The following is a 22231-nucleotide window of genomic DNA, read 5'->3' on the forward strand; positions in this document are numbered from 1 at the left end:
GAACGAATCCGCGCTCCTACCAGTCGATTCGTTCGGCGCGCCGTCAGTGCATGCCAGTGCATGTGGTCTCATCGCGGTGTGTGGTTCGTCTTTTATTTCTCTCTTCTTCTTTCTCTCTCTTTCTCCCTTTCTCTCTCTGTCTCTCTTTCTCTCTCTCTTTCTCTCTCTCTCTCTCTCTCTACTGTCTCTAATTTGACAGAACGATTTAGCGAAGATTTAACTAACATCGACGAACTTACGTTCAGTTATTTATCTTTACCTAACGTTCTAACGAACTAGAACGAGAAAAGTCTGGCGGTACCTGCAGAGAGAAACGTGAAACTTCGTTCTAAAGGACATCAAAATATAGAAAGAGAGAGATAATCTACTCGGTTGGAGGGAAATCTTTGGTAAAGATAGGAGATGTCTGCGGACGCTGAGCTTAGTAACATTCTTAGCAGGAGGCAACGGATCAACGAGGATCTCGATGAGGGTAAAGAAGTGAAGAAACAATACAGATTTGTTAACGTCTATACCGAATTCCATGAACTCTCTCGCCGGGAGATCAAACGATACGAGCAAACCTTCAACAGGTGAGAGAAGAACGACTATATTTCCTTTTTTATGAAAAAAATTTTTTTTTTTATATAATTTTGTTTGTTTGTTTGCTTGTTTTTCTTTCTTTCTTTTTTTTTAAAATTTTCTTTTAATTTTCTTTTCTTTTTGCGTTACGTAAGGAGACAAGGATATCGTTATAATAATATCGTTTATCGTCCTTCTTCAATTGATTATGTATGATACGACACATTTCGTGAGAAAACATTTCGTGACGTGCATTATTACTACGCGTTTATATTCTTCCAATAGAAATGTCACCGATGCAAGGATGCTGCGTTGACGATACCTGATTGTAGAATACAATTCGTTCGTTTTATTCTCATAATTGACAAATTCGACATTGACTTATTCAATGATAAACAAGTCATATTTCTCTTTTATGTTTCTTTTCTATTATCGATATGTATGCAAACAATAAGTTTGAAAGGAAGGTCGTAAATACAAGTTTCTATCATGAATGATCGAAGTTCGTTTGACTCACTGTTTCTTTGTAACGATCGAAATATCTTTTATTCGTAATCGAACGAAACGCGACTATGATCTTTCTTAAACTTAGATCTTTTAGGAATATCGTTAACATTATCTTACGTTGATAAATATTTTGAGACGAATACACTGATTTTAACTTTATATTATCTAACGTAGATATAGATAGTAACCCTTTATCGTATAATGTTGTCTCACCGAGATATACCTACTTCTTTTGAAACCTACGTGTTATAAATTTAGAATTGTCTCAGAGAAAAAAAAAAGAAGAATAAAAGAAAAAGAAGAAGAAGAAGAAGAAGAAAAAAAAAAAGAAATTCATTGGATATTATTTTGGCAAGATCGTTTATCTCTTTTGATACGGTCTTGTTCTCTTTTTTTTTCGTAAGTATTTTACGATATCTTTCGTACTCATCGATGTTTGCTTTCATACCCCTCTATGATAAAATTAATATAGCAATAAGATACTCGTCGAAAAAATGGAAACTTTTCTTTTTTCGTGACTCATAAATCGGGGATACTTCTTTCCAGAAAACACTTTACGGAATTCTATTTTATTTTATTTTATTTTTTTTCTACTAAGGGAAGACGCACTTTTCAGAAACCGGTATGCTACGAGGTCCCTGTTTTTCTTTCTACGTGTGCAGCATACATACACGCTGACGTACTCTCACAAAGACGGGGTGAGTCACGTAAGGTGATCATTTCAAACTGCTCGGTTACTGTCTCGTGAATATGTTTACCAAGCGTCTCAAGCAATATCGGTAGCTAACTCGGCTGAACACTTTTCTCTTTGAATAATTTATCATATATATATATATATATATATATATATATTTATATACGTATATATGTATGTATATAAACATATGTATCGAACATATTTTGTACTTTGTGGTATGACTATTCGGTGACACATGATAGCGAACATGTCGTATCCGCAGATGTTTCGTATCTTGTGGTTATCTATCCAGCGTTTCCTGCCTCGATGAGTCGCACGGTGGCAATGTTTCCTTTTATTTCGATCGAATTTTCAACCTCTTTATCATCCCTTTCCGACTTTGACGATACTTTCATTTCCTCCAAGATCTAATCGAAAATGTTGCGAGAAATAAGTGGAAATAACGAGGGTGCCAAGGGTTGAAAATTCAAAATTGGCGGGAAAAATGACGCGTGTCATTTGAAAGAGCAAATGAAGATTTGTTGTACGTTTCCTGTAAGAAAAATTATATTTTTCATGATCAACATGGTCGTCGATTTCTCGAGTATATTTATCGGGACGATCGTTGCTTCTAAAGTATCAGAAGTCTTGTGTTCTAAAATAGAAGTTGTGTACATTTATCGGTCGTTACGTTCCCTCTCATAGTGTAAACACCACGTGCAGTAAAGCCCTTCGTGAATCGTATATCTAAATGCGAATTTCTGTATCCTCATTACGTATTTGTGTACGAGCCGTTATTTCGTAGTCGTTCTAAGAAGCCGCGTGTATCGAATGCGTAATCGGAGAAAGGATTTATTCGACAATTCAAATGATATATACCGGCCATGAATTTATCGATTAGTCGTACTATATTTTGGATATTAGAAATTGTGCTTGTGAATTTAGAACACTGAACCTTTGCTACCAGATGGAGGATAGGTTGCATAAAGAAATCGATTGATACATATCTAACGTAACGAAGTATACATATATACAGGAACCCTCTTATAATACGGTACTCTGAGAATACGGTCTCGATATAACACGGTAACTCTGAGAACACTGTTTCGATATAACACGATATTCAGAGAATACGGTTTCGATATAATACAGTAAAGAAAAAAAGAAAAAAAAAAAAAGAAAAAAACAATTACGAAATATCTTTTTATAATTCAATATAACGCAGTAAAAGAATTACAAAATATCCTTTTATAACGCGGTAGGTTTTGAAAACAGGGTTTCGATATAACACGGGAAAAAAAGAAATTGCAGGATACTTTTATAACATGGTAGTCTAAGAACACGGTTTTAATATAACATAGTATAAAAATTGCATAAACCGTCTAATATGTACATATATATCGTACTTAGCATTGCACAAAACAAAGGTGATCCATGGTGTAACACAATGGTTGATGCAACGGGCACTGCTTAATTATGAACATTTCTACGTAAAATCACAGATAAGTATCTTATTATACTTAAATTTCATAATCGAATTATAATGAGACTTTCTAATTACTTGAATTCGTAAACTTTCTTTTTCCTTTTTTTTTTTGTCTATTTTGTTTTAAATTCTTGAATTTTTCTTTCTTTTCCTTCCGTTTTTTTTTCTTTTTTTTCTTTTTTTTTTTTTTTTAATATATTTTATTTGAATTTTAATGTAAAGTGATGTATATTCTTAAATCATGAAAAATTCTTTAATTGTAAATAATATTTCAATTAATCGTCATTTAATGTCAAATTTGATATGGAACGAAATCTTAAATTTTGTACGGTTTGAGAAGTATCTTAGATACATGGTTTTCATATAATTCAGAACTCATCCATCCAATTTATGTTATTAACGGTATTATAAGAGGGTTGCGTGTAGCACATGCTTTCTAAAAAATAAATTCCATGATAAAAGAAATAATTAGTAATTAAGTAGTTCCTTACGTACGAAATAAGTTGATGCTATAAATGAACATTTTGTTACAAGTGTTACACTTTCTCCAGGATTGATAGCTCGTTCTACCACTATATTATCTTTTAACCAAGATTACGTGTAAGTAAAAGTGATACGTATTTACTCGTACAGGTATCGGGTTAATCCAAAACCACGGTGACAATAACCTGCTGTATTGCGGCCTTAATAAATGTTCAGTAGGGTCGATGAATGCACAACGTGCTAGCAATTCATATTACCATGAGGAGGAGTGTTTCGTGCTTAGGTACCTCTGGCGATTCAGCGAAATTCGAGTATACATTTTCATAGTAGAGCATAGACTTCTATGAGGAAGTTATAGTTGTCATAGTCGTGACAAGCGAGTTAAACAATAGCGGCATGTGCCTTATAATACTCATCGTACCTTTTTTTTATTCCATGTGCATCATAATCTCTTCAAACATATTTGTATTCGACGACATGTCGATATATGATCCGTTACACTTTATTGATTATTATTTAAGTTATACGATTATTCGTAATTTAAAAAATTCATTAAACAAATTTTCTTCAATCAAATATATAAATTACAAATTAATTTTAAAATAATTCAAAATATAATTCAAAAAATTCTTGTTTAAAGTACAGTTTGTTATTTATATTTGTTATGAAGAAATTAGAAAACGATTTTTTTTCGACACCATCGATGTAATTTCCGGTTAAGAAAATGGTGAAATTAGAGATATTTCCTTTTGATAAATTATCTTTTATCGAATAATTTTGATTCGTTCGAAGTATGAAGAATGACCATTCTTTCCTAGTAAATCGATACAATTAGCTCATGACGTATATTCGTTTTACTGCAATGTCTCTTAGCAGTACTAAACGTTAAATCAATGCGTCGTTGATAACCTGCCCTTTTCACGTACAAAAGAACGATCTCCGCAATATCGATCTTTCCAAGTAAAGGGTAGTAATACGAAGAACGTAGAAGGAATATCTCCTACGTATTTGTATGCTTGCCTTGACCTGATTTTTTATATTTCTCCCCTTAGAAATGATGCTGCAATAAATTGAACGAAGATAATAGCTTTCGTTCTCTTTCTTTCCCCCTCCCTATATGTATGTATTATATAATTATATAATTATATATATAATGCAATATATAATATATAATATAATAAAACATAATTATAATATATATATATATAAATGTTATTCATATAAATGAATATTTTTTTATAAAAAGAAATATCTTCGTACTCTCATTGATAATGAAAAAATATGATGATAAATAAAAGATTGTAGATCCTTCAACGAAGTGACGAGTTTGCGCTCAGTGGAACGATCGATCGAAGAACGGTTTTAATCTACTTTTTACATTTTCTTATCGATCAGAATACGTTTGTCGTTCGAGTATGTTTATAAGCGTGCAACCTCGACCTTTACGATAGTTCGCTTTTATACGTTTCATCTCAGGAGCGTATCGATATTGTGGGATTTTTTAGAAACCTAAATTTAATTTATATCGGTTATACAATAACGATTCGTATCTTATTATACTCATCGATCTTTATTTGGTGTTTGTGTCCTAATGAAACATTTTTGAATCCGACGATATTTTGATATACCATCCATTTTGATTACATTATACTTTTATCGAATATTATTGAAGTTACATAATTATTTTAAACGATTTGAAACATTTCTTCTCCTTTCAAAACATCTTAATTAATATTTTGTTCTGCTTAAAAATAAGAAAAAAATGTTTTCACAGATGTAGCACCTTCGTTACGATTGATGTAATTTTTAACAAAGAAAATGGCAGAGCTAAAACTTTTTTGTTGATGCATTATTTTTTTTTCCTGCTATTTATCGAGTCAGTATTCTAAATAAGTCGTTAATATTTATAATAAAATATCGGTACGTAAGTGATGCAACTTTGACATTTAATTATTTATACTGATCAAAATACTTATATATACTAATCATTTATTTTAAAAGACTTTTACTATTAATAAAAAAAAAAAAATTATTTACGTCTTATCGAATAGATAGAAGTATTATTTTTTATCGAACAATTTTTAGTTTCAGTCGATTAATTCTCTCATTTATTTGTAATTAATATCCTGTCGTCCAGATCAAATTTTCTTTTGCAATGATTGTATCAATTTAGCGATTCGTGTATCAACTTACAGATTCGACGATGGACACGATGGTTATCTCGATCTAAATGAATTGAAACGCATGATGGAAGTTCTAGGAGCACCTCAAACTCATCTTGGCTTGAAAGCAATGATACATGAGGTTGACGAAGATCGTGATGGACGTATATCCTTCCGCGAAGTAAGAAGATATTAATTTTATTAATAATTATTAGTTCACGATTTTCATCTAGTTTTTAATATCATTTTATTTATTTAACTATTTATTATTATTATTATTATTATTAGTAGTAGTAGTAGTAGTATTATTATTATTAATATACGTTTTTTCGGATATGTCAAGATTGCTTATAAGACATTTTTGTAAAAATTGATTTGAACTATTAAATTGACTGAACTATTAAATATATATATATATAATAAGCTGTTATTATTCTTATTCTTATTCTTATTATTTATATTTTCTCTGTATTATTATTATTATTAATAGTAGTTATTATTAATAATAGTATTAATGAATTATTAATAGTAGTAGTAGTAGTAGTAACAGTAGTATTAGAAATTCTCTAATTAAAAGATATTTTTTCGTTAGGCTTTAATGAAACAATTCATGAATGTATATTAAACTGTTACAGTTTCTCCTGATTTACCGTAAGGCACATGCTGGTGAATTAGAGCAGGATTCTGGGTTAGGACAACTGGCTCGTCTGACCGAAGTAGACGTGGATGAGGTCGGTGTGTCCGGTGCCAAGAATTTTTTTGAAGCTAAGGTAAAATCCATTGTTTGTAATAATACGAAGAAAAAAAAAAAGAAGTGAAAAGTTTCTTGTACTTAAATTAATAACAAAAAAAAAAAAAAAAAGAAAGAAAGAAAGAAAGAAAGAAAGAAAGAAATCTCCACTCTTTCTTTTTTTCTTTATATTTTTCATTTATATACAATTTTCATTTATATTCGTAGATCGAGCAGCTTCGTAAATCTAGCAAATTTGAGGACGAAATTCGTATGGAACAAGAAGAAAGGAAGCGCGAGGAAGCTGAGAAGGCAGCGAGACGCGCACAGTTTAGAGAAAAAGCTGCGATTTTTAGTAATAATTAAAGGAAAAAGAAAACAAACAAACAAACAAAGAAAAAAATAAGCATAGGATAGTATGAAAAGTTATTTTTGGAAAACTGATTCATACTTAGACGAGAGATAGATTTTATACTTCACGAGAGGATTTGTATTTAATTTGATCAAAAGCACAATAGAACGATCATAATAAAGGATCATTGAAAGGATTCCAATAGATTTTGCACCTTTGCGATAATAAATAATCTCTAGCTTGATCGTGCAAATAACGCACATTTACTTTAATCCTTTTTAATCGGAGCTTTGTTGAATGATTTATGAATCTCTATCGATTTTGATTTATCGGTTAAACTGAATATCGAAGGACGAATCTAATGACTATATTAATATTTTAGACGATGATAAATTCATATATACATACACATAATATATTGATGAAAAGGACAATTTATTGTAACACTTCGAATAGAAAGGATTAATATATATATTCGTATCAAGAACATCAAAGATACTTGCATGATAAAATCCTCTCCTTTTGTTTTATAAAAGAATATGTTACATTCAGTTCTTTTTTTTTTTTTTTTTTATTCGTTACGTTTATCTATCCTTTAAGTTATCTTAATAATTGTAGAATTTCGTATTGAGAAAAAATAATATCTTTTTGGTATTAATTACGTTCGTCTTATTCGAGTAATTTTTTTGTCCATTTATAAAGTGATCATCGATCATATTTTATTTGTAATGAAATTATGTTCTCTTTATATCGCGCCTTCTTTTTCTTCTTTCTTTCTCTTCTCATTTTTGTTTATTATGATGATATTAGCATCTGAAGAAAAAGAAATATAGTCACTTGACATGAAATTACAATATAAGTGTTAAATGGAGGGAGAAAATTGCAACTATTTTTTGCTCTAGTCATGCATTTATCTTGAAGAGATATATTTTTAATACAATTTCGTCTAGATTTTTTATGCTACACAGCTATAAAAACTCCATAGAAATAGCATAAGAAAATTTTTATATTTTTTAAGAGTTTCTCTCCCCTTGAGAGTAATGCGTGTCATAGCCATTTTAAAATATATTACTCCAATGGTTTTATTACGTACTTACATAATGTAAAAATAATTAATTAAGCATTCTATGTTATTCATTTGTATGTATATAACATCGAAAGTTGTGTTACATCATGTGAGATACATTATTTTAGTACATACTATGTAAATAGGATATTAGCCTTATGCCAGTTCTTTCTTTTTCTTTTTTACTTATTTTATTATAGAAAAAAAAAAAAAAAAAAAAAAAAATAGAAAAAAAAAAGATGATTTATTTTATAGAAAAGATACGTTAACGTTGTGATATGCAAGTTATATATATATATATGTATTGTACTTAATTAGTGTATGTTTCAAATAATGTATAAACTGAAATTTTAAACAAGCATATAATGAAATATTCTGTGAACTTACATTTTACAATAATTTTCTATATAATTTAATATTGAATTTTACTTTGAAAGTTTTGATTTTGATTTGAATTAAAAAGAAAAAAAAAAAAAAAAAAAAAAGAAATTAATATTACGTTCGTACTTGTATAAATGTTAATATTTTTTACGCGGTTTTTTCGAACTGCTACTAAAGTCCACTATTACTAAAGTCACGGAATCAAAAAGTCGTTAAAAGTCGTTATTGTTCGCGAAGGAGTGGAAGGTGAGTGATACGTTCTTCCTTTTTCATATTAATTTAGTACTAATTTCACGAATTTACTATGTCTAAATGTAAGTATTCGTTCATTGACACAATAATTAAAACATTTTGCATGTTAGGGATACAATGAAAATATTCTAAAATTTATATTATTAGTAAAAAGAATGTTTCTATTGACGGTGAAGGAATAGCATTCATTTCTTTTCATAATTTCGAGATCGTTAAGTCGAAGTTGGCTTATTGTGATTGTTTGAAATATTAGAAAGTTTTTATTATTAGGACGATAATGAACAAATTTTTATAATTATTTTTCTTTATTCTACGATGATTGAGATCAATGTTATCGATATCATAGTATCTACAGAGTCGCAAAAGAGTGTTTATAGAGTGCGTTAGTTATCAGCATACATAGTTCTTGATTTGTCTCATATTAGTTATTTATGATGGAAATAGTGGTTATGTGTCCATTTAGGATTTATTGTTATTGATTATGTTTATTGTATCTTCTAACTGTGCAATGGTCGTAAGATTGTACAGTGTTTATTTTTATCGTTATGAGTTTCTTGTTTGATTTAGTAAAAAACGCATTTATCAGGATGTTAGAGCTTTTATGGTTTGGTAAAAAGAAAATTAGCAATTCATTAAGTATATATATCAAAACAAATACAGGAAATACTTTATCCGTGGATTTGGATCCTAAATGGGATATAAAAAATGTGAAAGAGATATTAGCACCCCGAATGGGGATGGCACCAGAAGATATTAAAATTATTTTCGCTGGTAAAGAACTACATAATTCAACAGTAATAGAGGTACATAACAATTCAGATTACAGCTTAAAAGATCTAATCTATGATTTTATAAAATGTTGAATATTTCTGTATAATTATCTGTAGGAGTGTGATTTGGGTCAACAAAGCATTTTGCATGCCGTTCAAAATCGTCATCAAAGATTTAATAAAAGTATAAATTCTGTAAATACTATCGAAGAGGTGGTAACGGAAGGATCTGATTTTGATTCGACATTTAATAGTAGCGGAAGTAAACCGATGAATGAAACTCTTACAGATTTACCATTAGAGGAAGCAGATCAGACAAATTCATCCACAGATGGTTATTACACTATATATAATACATTTGCTATAATGAATTGAAAATATACTAATTGTATTATATGATTTTTATCATATTCTATGGTAGAACAACGAGAAACTCGAGCACATTTTTATGTATATTGTTCAAAGCCATGCAAAGCTGTAACTACAGGGAAGTTAAGAGTTAAATGTGCATCTTGCGGTAGCGGTGCCGTTACAGTAGACAGAGATCCACAATGTTGGCCAGATGTTTTACACCCCAAAAGAATAACGGTTCATTGTGAAAATGAGTTATGCGAGCTATCGGTATCTTCTAATGAGGAAACCGAATTACAAGTTTTATATGCTCAATTTTTTTTCAAATGTGCAAATCATATTAGTTTAGGTGAAGATGACCAGGCAGTACCGCTTTATTATATCAAGCCAAATTTCATGAATATACCTTGTCTCGCATGTACAGATATAAGGTATTGAAAGCATCAGATAATAATCTAAAAGAATATTGAACAATTAATTTTAAATTACCAATGTACGTATATGTAGGGATACAGTATTGGTTTTTCCTTGCGAAGCAGCTCACGTAACTTGCCTAGATTGCTTTAGGGAATATTGTTCTATACGTTTACGCGAGCGTCAGTTCCAATTTGAAACAACAAAAGGTTATTATACTCTTCCTTGTCCCGCAGGATGTTCCAACTCTTTCATTACAGAAATCCATCATTTTCATCTTCTTAATCCACAGCAGGTATACATTTTCTAAGCTAAGAGATTATATGAGATTTAAGTAGAGAAAAGTCGTTGAAATACGTTTTAATATTTAGTATGAGCAATATCAACGATTTAGTACAGAGGAATATGTTTTACGTGAGGGTGGACTTCTTTGTCCAAGGCCAGATTGTGGTATGGGTATAATACCACTATCTATAGAAGATGGTGCGAATGAAGAAGAATGTCGTAAAATTCAATGCTTCGCAGGTTGTGGTGTAAGTTGATACATAGATTATATTTTAGGTAGAATACTACATAATCGTGATTTATAATAGGAACAATTACATGAAGTATATATTGTTTATACTTTATATGTGATTTACAGTATGTATTCTGTAGAAGATGTTTACAAGGATTTCATGTGGGAGAATGCGAATTACAATCTTCAGAGGCATCTAATAACAAATCTATATCTAACGGGTATACCATTGACCCCCAAAAGGCTAAAGATGTATTTACATCATTATAATTCAAAGCCATGACGCGTAGTAATGCAAAAACCTTATGGGTATTTTTTATTTTAGGCTAAATGGGATGAGGCTAGTAAAAAAACTATACAAATATCGACTAAACCTTGTCCAAAATGTAGAACACCTACCGAAAGAGATGGTATTTATAAAAACTTTATATCAAATTGGTCGATTCTCTGTTCTCGAAAAATATCTCGGAATTGTTATTTCTTTAGGTGGATGTATGCATATGGTGTGTACACGAGCAGGCTGTGGTTTTCAGTGGTGTTGGGTTTGCCAAACTCAATGGACGAGAGATTGTATGGGTAGTCATTGGTTCGGATAAATTATGTAAATTTAACGTTAAATTTTATAACTATCGCTATTACTAATTTATTTTTTGACAATGTAATTTATCAACAATAGGATAAATTACTTTCTTGTCACAAAGTATTTTTGTAAATCTTTTGTTCCATACTAATAGAGTATGCTTTATTGTAATTTCTTTAGAATTCGTTAAATTTATCTAACAACCTTGTATTTTCAATAGATGCAGTAAAAATTGATTTGCTATAGGATTGATTCCTGTATATGTGTGTATGTATGTCGATAGATATACCTATCTCTTTCTATACATTTGTAATAATATAAACAAATATCATTTTATAAAATTCAGAATGAAATATATCAGATTTATGTGTTATACTTTTTTTCTGTATATATTTATATTTGTGGAAAGATATACTTACAAGTAAGATGTACTTGGAGCTTCCGTATGATTAACGACGATACGAAAATATATGAGTCATTAAATAGGAAAGTCTTCGATGAGAAATATCATTATCTAAGGCCACTTGAAAATCCGATTAGTCGATACTCGCTAGAACGTTCGTTCAAATCTATACGAATATATATGTATAGTTTCGTAGAAAGAAACTTCACTTAATATATTATTCGATCGTACGTACTATAAACGTAAATCAAATTGCCGTTGTTTGAGGAGCAGGTGGTGGTGTTAAAGGCGTCCAAGCGTTAGTCTGTTGATCGGTATTAGCCAGTTGATTGTTTTGTCGATGATGATTGTGACGATCTATTACCACAGCTAGGCATCTGCGTTCGTCATCAGATTGTACGTTATTTAGAGTTTCGACAGTTTGATTAGGACAAACAGCAGTTACGTGTTGATGTTCCTTAGAAGGATCATCATATTCTCCAGCATTTGGTGACGTAGTTTCGGTTTGTGGAAGAGGTTGAAGATGTAACATTTGCATATTGTGATGCTGCTGTTTGTGTAAATGTTGATCAGGTGTTGTCGATTGTACCGGAGATACAGGTGCATGATGATACTCATGAACCGAATATTCCGCTGGATTTGCTGAAGGAATTGTCTCGTTATCGGTTGGATGTAGAACGTGATGTAGTCCACCGTGAGATACCGTGGTATAAGGTGGCATCTGATGATGGAGATGTAAATTTAAATTTAAATAGGATTGTTGTTGTTGCTGTTGCTGTTGTTGATGATGTTGTTGTTGATCGGATAGAGCCATGGAATGTATCCAAGCGGAGGAGTCTGAATTATGGGGATGATCTTGTGACATTGAATTGCAAGGTAAACTTGCCGGGACGTAGAGTGTACATCCGGTCACACTGGTAGGTGTCATCGTTCCAACGACTGTTCTAGCTAGCGTAGTATGCGAGGAGGATGTTGGTGATGGCGAAGGTGAAGCTGCCCATTCTTGTGGAGGTGGAGGTGGTATGCACGCAGGATTCAAACTTTGTAACGATTCCGGACTTCGTGGTGACCAACTGGATGGTGTCACGTAGGTCGTTGAATGTAGGAGTGGTACGGTCCCATATGGATCTAAATGTTCCTCTGAAGTTTAAATAGAATTCAATTATTTGTTATTTTTTTTATAGGAAGATAATTAAACGCATCGTTATACCAACCATCTTGAGCATATTTGTGTCTCAAAGAATATGGTGTTACTCTACAAGTATTTCTACGTCCACCAGTAGAAACCGTGTAAGAATGAGTAAGATGATTGTTAACTACGTTTTGTGCTTGATTTTGAGGCGCCATTATTCCGGACGTTGTACTATACTCGCATCCCATCGTTGGCTGTGGTATGAACCAAGCGCTTGAGTCTATAATTTTCGAATGGCGAAGTGTTAGTTTTCAAGCGTTAGTACTTCAAAGTGCGTCGAAAGTTCAATGTTATTCGTATATTAGACTCACATTGAGGATACGTTTGAGTGTCGGTTGGTCTTTCTTTTGCATCCAAAAAAGCTTTAGCAAATGGATTATATTTTATCTTCAAGCTCGTCACTTCCTCGTTCTGATACGCTGTCACCGCTATGAACTGTGTCTCGGGGAAACGATAGGTGAGAACCTGTGATAATCGGAATTCTTTCAATACTTAAACATACTTTATTTTACCTTGTTTTTTCTTTTCTTTTCTATACGTCATTGACTCGATGACTCTTACATTTAGTCAGAAAATCTTATTTACACGTTCGAACGTTTTCTCTCTCTCTCTCTTGACGTTTTCGAATTTGCGTAGAAACGCATAGGTACCTATATCCATATTGACTAAACATGTTTCGACTTATTCTAACATACTGAAACCGTAATGCAAACTCTTCGTGTTAAGAACGTATACAGAATCATAAAATGATGCGAAACGTTGCTTACAGTTCTCTGTTCCTCGGCTCCAACTCGAACCAGATGCACACGCGGCTCGTATTTGTGTAGCGAATTTAACATGATTTGTCCGTTCCCGTTAGCCTTGTTGGTGAGTTTCACCTTGGCGAATGATATTGCTTCTTTCATCCAGTGTGCACCAAAATTTGGACTCTCTGGATGAACGTAAATCGGATTTGGAGGTGCTATTTCTGCCTTTCCACCGGGAACCCATTCACCGTTTACGTATTTCCATCTATTTTTTAACAAAGTTTTTTTTTCTTTTATACAATATATATATATATAAATATATAACTGATATAATGTGATACTAAAGTTACGAATATTCTCACCTATGAGGATCTACTTGTACGAATTCGAGCAAAAGAGTATACATGGCTGCCGGTTCCAAGCCTTGTGCTAATACTTTAACCACCGGAAACATTCGTCTAAAGAGAGAAAAGTCAACGATATTTCATTTAGATTCAAGTTTGAACCACGTCGGTTTTGTTAACAGAAGAAAAGAATTTTTCTCTCGGTGAACAATATACGTTGGTAGTGCAAGAAGCAAATCTGCTAGGCATTATTATTAGACCAATTAGCTTAATTTACAACTTTGTGTTCTACTTCTTATATACTTTGTCTTTGTCTACTTCTCAATGTCCTTACATTTGATTACGATGATTAATAAAAATGATCACACGATTGTTCTTTACGACGAATTATTTTCGTAAATGATATTTCGTAAGAAAAAAAAAAAAAAAAAGAAACGAATTTCGTGATTTTTCATTTTATTATATTATTCTTTTCTTTGTGCATGGGGGACCTATATCGTTGTTCAACAATTTTCTTTGAAGACAGTCCGCCGGCAGAACTTCAGAAGTTGCAGGTGTGCCATCGGACCGACCGTCGAACGTTCTACGAAGAAGAATCGTGAGTATCGTAAAGTTTTATTACCGACACAATACTATAGTTCTTTATTCTCCAACCGAATTATGTTTCTTTCATTCGAGATATTCCTTTTCGGGGTCGATCATTAGTCGCGCGTGCCTACTCGATCTTGATTATTAAGGCACGGCAGGTAAATAAGAATAGACACATAGATTCGTTGATCGTTAGAAAAATAATTAATTACAATGTTTAAAGTATAGGTGTATTACGAATACACTTGGAAATTCCTAAAATCCTTTCAACAAGTCTTATCATTTATTAAGAAAAATGTTTCATATTTAAACGATTTTACAGTCTTAATCTCTGATAGGTACGAATAGAAGATTTTCTTATGTTCTCTATGATAAAAATATTGAACGTAAATGAATAAAGATAGATTGAATATATTCTTAAGTTTTAGATGATCAAGTGCGATAGCGATCGAACTTAAGCAATCAGATGAAGTAGGAATTAAAAAATTCGGTCGTCAGCATTCTTACCTTCCATTCTTGGTGACGATCATCTCGTTAGTGATACACTGAAATCTAGTCCATAATTCTCTGTCCTCTAACGAAAGAGAGAGGGGTAAGTTCTGATTGGAGGACATCGACGTAACGCAGATATTTTGCCTGGACAAAGAATCTCGATCATCGTTTGATTTCTTATTGGTTTCTTTAGACATTGTTCTAGCTTGTCCACCATCCTCTTCTTGCTCTAACTCATGTTCGTTTTCGGTATCTTGTCGCTCCTGTCCTCTCTGTCGTTCCTTTTCTCGACAGGAAGAATGTACAGGAGATACACCGAGACTCGTATTGCCTGATTGCATCTTTCTATTTTTTCCTTCTCTCTGTCTCTCTCTCTCTTTCTTTTTAATTTTTCTCGTCGATCAATCAAGTCACGTTTTTCCCTTTCCAAAGTCTCTAGTTCGATTAGATGAAGTTGACGAATATGATAAGCGATTAGAAAAAGGTCGATATGAAAAGAGATGGAAAATGGAGAAGCTGGTACAACGATACGGGTGGATGTTTGAGAGAAAGAAAGAAAGAAAGAAAGAAAGAAAGAAAGAAAGAAAGAAAGAGAGAGTGATAGATAGGTAGGTAGGTAGATAGATAGATAGATAGACAGATAGAAAGAAAGAAAGAAAGAAAGAAAGAAAGAAAGAAAGAAAAAAAGAAAGAAAGAAAAAGAGAGGGAGTGGAGAACGTTGAACGCGGATGTCGTCGGTCGCACCTAGCAACACCGATTTCAACTGGTGACCAGCCCTCGTGGCCAGGACTCGTAACACTTGGGCGCGATATTTCACACTATCCGGCGAAGACGAGCCGAAGACTGACGGGCGACACCTCTCAGTTTCTCCCGGACGACCTTTCCTTCTCTATCTCTTGGCGGTGGCCGGCTCCTAAAAGAAACGGCACCATCCTCCCTGGCTGACCAACTCCGTTACGGTGCTCCTCGGGTGCTAATTAAGAGCCAGGAATTAGAAAGAGCTTGGCCTCTCTCTCTTTCTCTCTTACCCCGTCTCCCTTTTCTCTCTCTTCTTCATCATGGTACTGCCGCAAACATGGCAGTACGTATCATGTTCTTTCTGTATTGGCTGTAGTCCCTGCAAGCTGCTCGGTACACCGAACGAAACGATTTCACTGGTCCCCTCTTCGTTCTAGGCCATTCAAGGACGCTATTTGTCACCGCCTCTAATCCTACTCGCAAGCCAACCGACGTTCGACTTCACTTTACGATCCCATCATGGTTGGCTGATTCATCGTGTAGTAGACGGAGAGTTTGTCAGTCCGCCCATCAACTTGACCGATCGCCAGCTCCTCCTGAAGTTTCTTCGTCAACGGCAGACGATGTGTGACCCCCTCGTGTGACCTCGCTTCCGGACTTCGCGATATCAACTCGTGAACGAGCTACGAGATTTCAACCGATCGTTTTACTTCGTCACACTTCTTAATTCGTTCTATCGGTGGTTCTCTTGGACTTTTTCGAGGTTAGATATCCAACGATCTTGTTTTTATATCGTATATTTAATTTATTGTTCTCTCTCTCTCTCTCTCTCTCTCTCTCTCTCTCTTTTTCTTTCTGTATTTATTTATTTTTTTTTTTTTAATTATATTCTTATATTACGTTTGTTTAGTGTTGCTCAAGAAATATCCTTTTTGTTTGCTTTCTTCAGAAATATATATGTGAAGGATTTTAAAGCAAAATACAGTGTGATGTTCCAAGTTCGGTGACATAACGATTTTATAGAAAGTGTTCACCATTATAGTACGTATCCACACACGTTTATATATTCATTGATTTCTTTAGGGTATATCTCTTGGGTTGTGAATTAAGATAAAAAACAAATCGATCATTGGTCTTCCATTTCGAAAAGTACATATGTCGTTGTTAGCTCGTTCTTCGTTTTTGATGCTGAGGAGTCAGCAAGGTAAGCACCAAAGGTGGAATCTTCGGAGTCGTACTTTTTCATCTCAAATGACTAAAGTCAACATAGACTCAGTCTCACGGTACGAACTGTACAATCTTTTATTAGCTAGGAACATTTGACCAGGACCGTTTTTTGTTTGTTGTATCATGCCATGATTTCGGCTAGTGCGTTTATATATATATATATATATATATATATATATATATAAAGTCGACAAGGATATGTTTGCGTCTGAGACTTGTATAACATGAATTGTCCGCAAAGCTGACGAAGTTTTCTGACGAAGAATTCTTAATTGATAGAATTATATATTCGAACAAATTTGTGTTTTAAGTTCTTGTTCAGTATTAGTATATCGTAGAAATGGCATTTCTGAACAAGTTGATTAAATGCTCAAGAAAGAAATTATTTGTTAAATAATAGGATTTATTAATTTCTTTTGTAATATCTAGGATCTTTATATTCGGACGTATTTCTTTAAAATTTTGTCTAAAATTCTTTAAGTTTGGTATATTAAAACTGGTACTTTTAAACAAGTTCATTAAAGAACTGAAAAAAAGATTATTTATTAAGTTATTCAATATTTATTGATTTCTTTTGTTATATTTGTATTAATTCGTTTTGAATTTTGTCGACTTTATGTTCAGTATATTAGAATTGGTACTTCTGGACAAGTTGATTAAATGATTGAGAACTGACGACGATAGGATTTCTCGATTTTTTCTATTGTATTTAGGATTGTGTGTGTCATAATCGAATGAATTTGTTTGAAATCTCATCTTTTTTTTCAACACATTAGTTTTAAGAAATGATCGAAAAACAAATGATATATTTATCAAATAATTTGATGCGTCGATTTGTTCTATTATATCTAGCAAACTTGTCAGTTTAATAATTCAATTATTTACTTGTGCGTATAACGTTAACAATAATAAGAGTAAATAACGATCAGTCTCGTTGTTAAGAACAAATTTAGAATAATTCGATAGAAAATAACGAAACGGACAAAGTTGATATCCCGTTTTTCAGACCATCCAAAGTTTTCAAAATCATTTTCGTTTCTAAGAAAAATTATGCAATAATTAACGAAACAAACAAAACCGATACTTGATTTTGCCCAAGACCTTTTTGGTCCTGTCAGATGTTTAATATACGTTTATATACAAACATACAAACGTACATAGTTGTCCTAATTCAACGTAAGATCTACGAATGTTTACCTTTTCTACTTCCTTCGGAAAGATCGCAAGATCTTTCGGCGTTTTTCCCAGTGGCAAAGGCAATAAAACTTTTTAGAGTTCCCACGTGATGGCTTCGGTGAATCATGGAGGTTTACAGCAGGATCTCCCATATAATAATATAGCTACCTGCCGTTAGGTAGCTCACATCTTTTTTTTGGATTAGAAGAACAGCTCGGCAAAGTTTATCACGTTTGTGGCTTCTCTGCCGCTTCCGCTTTCCCTCCATCTGTCCTTTCATAAAATATCTTTATTGATCGTTTCGATAACAGCCATTAACATTTTCCTTCATTGTTTACAAATCGTATTCCTCTCGTGTCTTTTAGAATAAAAGGGATTCGGTCGAAGAATGCGATATTGTTCCTTTCGGACATGATCTTAACAATCGTTTTTACTCATTGTACAATTGTGGACAATTATCTTTGAAAATATCAAATAATTAATTAATTCGTCGATACTAATACGTTTCTGATCGGTTATTAAGTGTACTCGTGCTCGCACATATATTTTCATTTAATTATGAATGTAATCGATAAAAGGCATTATTTTCTTCATATAATACTCTATTACTGTGTTAACACGTACTGCATTTATTTTTGATTGCATAGATTTGTAAATGTTGACATTTACCAAACGAATCATTCAATAGTTTAGAATCTTATTTAAAATAAAATATATCGACGTTTCGCGTGTTTATTATTATTTTTTTAATTGTAATATTATTTGTCGTGTTAAATAGTGTTTTGGTATATTACTTCTTGGAAAAGAATTTTTCTGAATTTTTTATATATCAATAATAATTTTAATTTAATTACGAACGTAGCAGGTGAAATGTATTACTTTGTATATGATAATCGGTCAACAATGTGTATTAACACGTATTAGATTTATTTTTGATCGAAAAGATTTGTAAATGTTGACATCGACGAATTAATCGTTGAATAGTCTGAACTCTTATTGTTTAAAATTAAAAAGATCGATAACTATGTTCCGCGTTTTCATTTTTCTTTTTTCTAAATAATAAAATAATATCTATAAGAATAGAACAACATCGATAAATCGATAAAACTTTATTGAATATAATCATTAGATAAATTCTAGAGGATGCTATCGTTACGAAGAAACGAGATGCTTTGTCGCAACGTTATTGGTAAATTATTCATTCATTTACAAAAGATCCGAGACTAAATTAAATCGGTTTAAACGATGAAAAACGATTAATTAAAACTTTCGAAATTCATTTATTCGTCGGAAACTTTAGGCGAAGATTTTTCTCGATTATTTTCGTAACGACAAGATTTGTTTTCGTTGACCTTGATATTCTCATTTTCTTCGTCCTCTTCGACGTAACTACTACCGTCGTCACTATTGTCCGTACCAATTAGAATATATTTCTGATCTTCTACGTGATCGTCCTCGTTGATCAGGATACAACATTTTCCATTGTAACGACGAAGGAGTGCTTCGATATTTGATAAACGAGCGATCGTTGCGTTCTCGTGAAATTCATGTCCTTCGTTAGTATGATGGATACAATCGGGTGGTCTTGTACATATCTGTGTATAAGTTTTTTTTTTTTTTTTACATAAATTTTATACTTTTCAAAAAAAAAAGAAATAGAACGAAGTGATACTATCTATTAATTAATTAATCAATTAATTATCAAATAATCTTTTAGATACCATAAGCACGTTAACGCGTTTTGCATTGTCAGATACCTAATTCAATCTATACAAAAAGGGCATATAACACAAGCACTTGTTTGAAGTTTATTTAATGGATATAATTAATCAATGTCGCGCGTTTGAGTGAATTTTAAATATATTTTAAGGTCATCTCACGGAATAATTTATAGTTTTTTTTAAAATATATGAGTACATTTATATTTTAAGTTTTTTTACTTGCGGCTTACATTATAGAAAAGATTAATTATATTATATAAAAGATTAATTAATTAATTGATTAGATCGTTTTATGGTCAACTAGAATAAATTATCTTTTTTTTTTTTTTTGCATCATACCGATGCACTTTGCATGAAATTAATTAATTTCTTATTTGAACTGAATGTTGCAATTAAATTTTGCAGTTTACTTAAATTATTTTTAAGATTGTTTAAATAAAATTTATAACACTTTTTGAAGACTATAGGAGTTTCTAATAAGAGCGAAAGTTTTATAAAAAAAAAAAGTATAATAATGAATGTATTTTTTATCTATAAAAAGTTATAAATAAGATAAATATATCGATTTGTACAAAATTGATTCGATGCATACGATTTTTAAGATTAAAAAAGATGTACTCTTTTCAAAATTCGGTAAAAATTGAATTATAAAAACAAAACATGATTGGTATTTGTTTATATAACCGAGCTATTTTCCGTGTTTAATTTTTTATAATCCAACTTTGGTTCATATTAAAAAAAAAAAAATAATGGATAAATAAATGGGTAACATAACATTCAAAAGGCGTAATAATATATAACTGTATTATATTAACAATAAATATGATATTTATATTTAACAAAAATTAATCTTCGGATATAAACTAATAATGAACCCTTTGTTAATTATGGAATCATCTTTGACATGACATTTCATTTAATTAATCAATCGAATCACTAACAATTTTATTAAAAGATTACTTTAAAAGCATATATGTGTACCTACATACACGACTACAAAAGCAGAGAAAATCTGATTACAGAGTTAACTGAAAATAAACTGTGAAAATTAATTACATTACAGTAGGAAGAGTACATTTTGTTACAAAAATGAAATTAAATTGAACGATAAAAATTGAAACGATTATTATTATGGTTCAATAATTTATATAATCGATATTAAAACTCGATGTAAAATTAATAATAATATATTCCGTGAAATATTATAATAATATATTATATAAAACTCGTACTTACTGCGTTACCATTCGAGAATTTAGCAATCGAATTGCCAGTTTGTTTGGCGAACCAATAATAACCATCGTGAACGCTTCGTGAGAAGAGTTCACCTTGCTTTTTTGTTTCGTTCACATTAGGTGTTTTGAAGACGTTTTGACATGCCATAGGGAAAGGAAACATTGTTGGAACGGATAGATACCCTTCTGGGATCTGGGAAAGAAAATAAAACGCATTTTATAATATTTCGTTCTCTTTACTGTCGCACGGACACGCGCGTATTCGTTCGTTCGTTCGTTCGTTCGTTCATTCACTGTACACTGGATCGCCATAAGTTTTGTTTATTTATTTATTTATTTTGTTAAAATTATTGTATCCTTTTGTCATCTATTTTCAAATGTTTTCCTTCGCTGTGTGCACGTATACATACTTACATATACATACATATTGTTGACCTTTCGAACTTAGGACTTTTCGCGAGTATCGTTCGTGCTATGACAAGTTGATCTTATATCGTCTTTTTCTTTCTTTCTTTTTTTTTTTTTAATTTCCTTTAAAAGAAAAAAAAGAAGAAAATAAACTCATACGTATATACAATACATGCTTCGCCAATGTTTTACTAATCGTGTTATCATTTCTGTGTGTACGTGTGTCTCTCTCGGTGTTTATATGTGTGTTTCTGTATTAATACATATTCCTATGTAATATTTTGCCGTCAGAAATTCTAAACTTTGTACTAAACATTATATTAATAATGAAAATACTTTGTAGAGACGATTATATCAAAACTGTGCCCCGTTCGCGATCGAACGTTACACGAATAATAAATGATCGAAAATGCAAAATTTTGTACCCCCAAACGTTTACATCTTCATCGTTTTAACCGTCGTTCGTTGTTTCGATATAGCTTTTTTTAAATTACGCAACATACTTAACAAACAAATAAATATAAAAATTACGCGACGGCTCGATATATCGATTTTGAGCTCGGCAAACGCGACTTTCCTTTCTTCCTTTCGATATGTGTTACATCTGATTCGAATGATTTTCTTTCTCGTTATTTCCGTTTTTCCGTTTTTCTAAAAAAAAGAAAAAAAAAA

At 31.8% G+C, this 22231-nt stretch overlaps 5 protein-coding genes and 1 long non-coding RNA gene across 6 annotated transcripts in view; 4 read left to right on the forward strand and 2 right to left on the reverse strand.

Annotated features, from left to right (window-relative positions):
• Positions 1–48: 48 nt before the first annotated feature.
• LOC122637734 (EF-hand domain-containing protein D2 homolog) lies at positions 49–8384 on the forward strand. The gene is made up of 4 exons (XM_043830071.1): positions 49–572; positions 5909–6056; positions 6511–6645; positions 6834–8384. Exons 1-4 carry the CDS (start codon positions 403–405, stop codon positions 6969–6971), a joined length of 591 nt encoding a protein of 196 aa, XP_043686006.1. The 5' UTR covers positions 49–402; the 3' UTR covers positions 6972–8384.
• A 677-nt stretch (positions 8385–9061) lies between these two features.
• On the forward strand, positions 9062–11661 carry LOC122637727 (E3 ubiquitin-protein ligase parkin). Its single transcript, XM_043830062.1, has 8 exons — positions 9062–9459; positions 9544–9760; positions 9848–10208; positions 10285–10486; positions 10563–10724; positions 10835–10960; positions 11034–11118; positions 11195–11661. The coding sequence occupies exons 1-8, from the start codon at positions 9202–9204 to the stop codon at positions 11302–11304; spliced, it is 1521 nt and encodes a 506-aa protein (XP_043685997.1). The 5' UTR covers positions 9062–9201; the 3' UTR covers positions 11305–11661.
• A 1-nt stretch (position 11662) lies between these two features.
• Positions 11663–15655, reverse strand: LOC122637726 (T-related protein). Its single transcript, XM_043830061.1, has 6 exons — positions 15069–15655; positions 13992–14087; positions 13651–13894; positions 13195–13348; positions 12906–13103; positions 11663–12831 (listed from the first exon to the last, which is right to left on the reverse strand). The coding sequence occupies exons 1-6, from the start codon at positions 15392–15394 to the stop codon at positions 11939–11941; spliced, it is 1911 nt and encodes a 636-aa protein (XP_043685996.1). The 5' UTR covers positions 15395–15655; the 3' UTR covers positions 11663–11938.
• LOC122637731 (dnaJ homolog subfamily B member 13-like) overlaps positions 14423–22231 on the forward strand; it is a 23913-nt gene continuing 16104 nt past the window's right edge. Inside the window, exon 1 of the mRNA XM_043830067.1 lies at positions 14423–14571. Coding sequence (XP_043686002.1) covers positions 14456–14571 — 116 coding nt within the window. The 5' untranslated portion in view covers positions 14423–14455. The remainder of the gene's footprint in view (positions 14572–22231) is intronic.
• Positions 15687–17161, forward strand: LOC122637739. Its single transcript, XR_006329293.1, has 3 exons — positions 15687–16135; positions 16230–16555; positions 16703–17161. It is a non-coding gene; the product is annotated as an uncharacterized LOC122637739 (long non-coding RNA).
• Positions 19288–22231, reverse strand: part of LOC122637725 (bromodomain-containing protein DDB_G0280777-like) — a 10210-nt gene continuing 7266 nt past the window's right edge. The window contains exons 7-8 of the mRNA XM_043830060.1: positions 21153–21344; positions 19288–19790 (exon numbers count right to left, since the gene is read on the reverse strand). Coding sequence (XP_043685995.1) covers positions 19476–19790; positions 21153–21344 — 507 coding nt within the window. The 3' untranslated portion in view covers positions 19288–19475. The remainder of the gene's footprint in view (positions 19791–21152; positions 21345–22231) is intronic.

Source organism: Vespula pensylvanica, chromosome 2 (assembly GCF_014466175.1).
Source record: "Vespula pensylvanica isolate Volc-1 chromosome 2, ASM1446617v1, whole genome shotgun sequence".
NCBI classification, from domain to species: Eukaryota; Metazoa; Arthropoda; class Insecta; order Hymenoptera; family Vespidae; genus Vespula; species Vespula pensylvanica.

Excerpts from the sequence above, each read along its gene's own strand:
- LOC122637734 (XM_043830071.1), top strand. The coding sequence starts at position 403 with ATGTCTGCGGACGCTGAGCTTAGTAACATTCTTAGCAGGAGGCAACGG. Across the intron at positions 573-5,908 it reads TACGAGCAAACCTTCAACAG|ATTCGACGATGGACACGATG; the intron begins GTGAGAGAAGAA and ends ATCAACTTACAG. Across the intron at positions 6,057-6,510 it reads GACGTATATCCTTCCGCGAA|TTTCTCCTGATTTACCGTAA; the intron begins GTAAGAAGATAT and ends AAACTGTTACAG.
- LOC122637727 (XM_043830062.1), top strand. The coding sequence starts at position 9,202 with ATGAGTTTCTTGTTTGATTTAGTAAAAAACGCATTTATCAGGATGTTA. Across the intron at positions 9,761-9,847 it reads GACAAATTCATCCACAGATG|AACAACGAGAAACTCGAGCA; the intron begins GTTATTACACTA and ends ATTCTATGGTAG. Across the intron at positions 10,961-11,033 it reads ACCCCCAAAAGGCTAAAGAT|GCTAAATGGGATGAGGCTAG; the intron begins GTATTTACATCA and ends TTTTTATTTTAG.
- LOC122637726 (XM_043830061.1), bottom strand. The coding sequence starts at position 15,394 with ATGCAATCAGGCAATACGAGTCTCGGTGTATCTCCTGTACATTCTTCC. Across the intron at positions 14,088-15,068 it reads ATCGTCACCAAGAATGGAAG|ACGAATGTTTCCGGTGGTTA; the intron begins GTAAGAATGCTG and ends TTCTCTCTTTAG. Across the intron at positions 13,895-13,991 it reads GTACAAGTAGATCCTCATAG|ATGGAAATACGTAAACGGTG; the intron begins GTGAGAATATTC and ends GTTAAAAAATAG.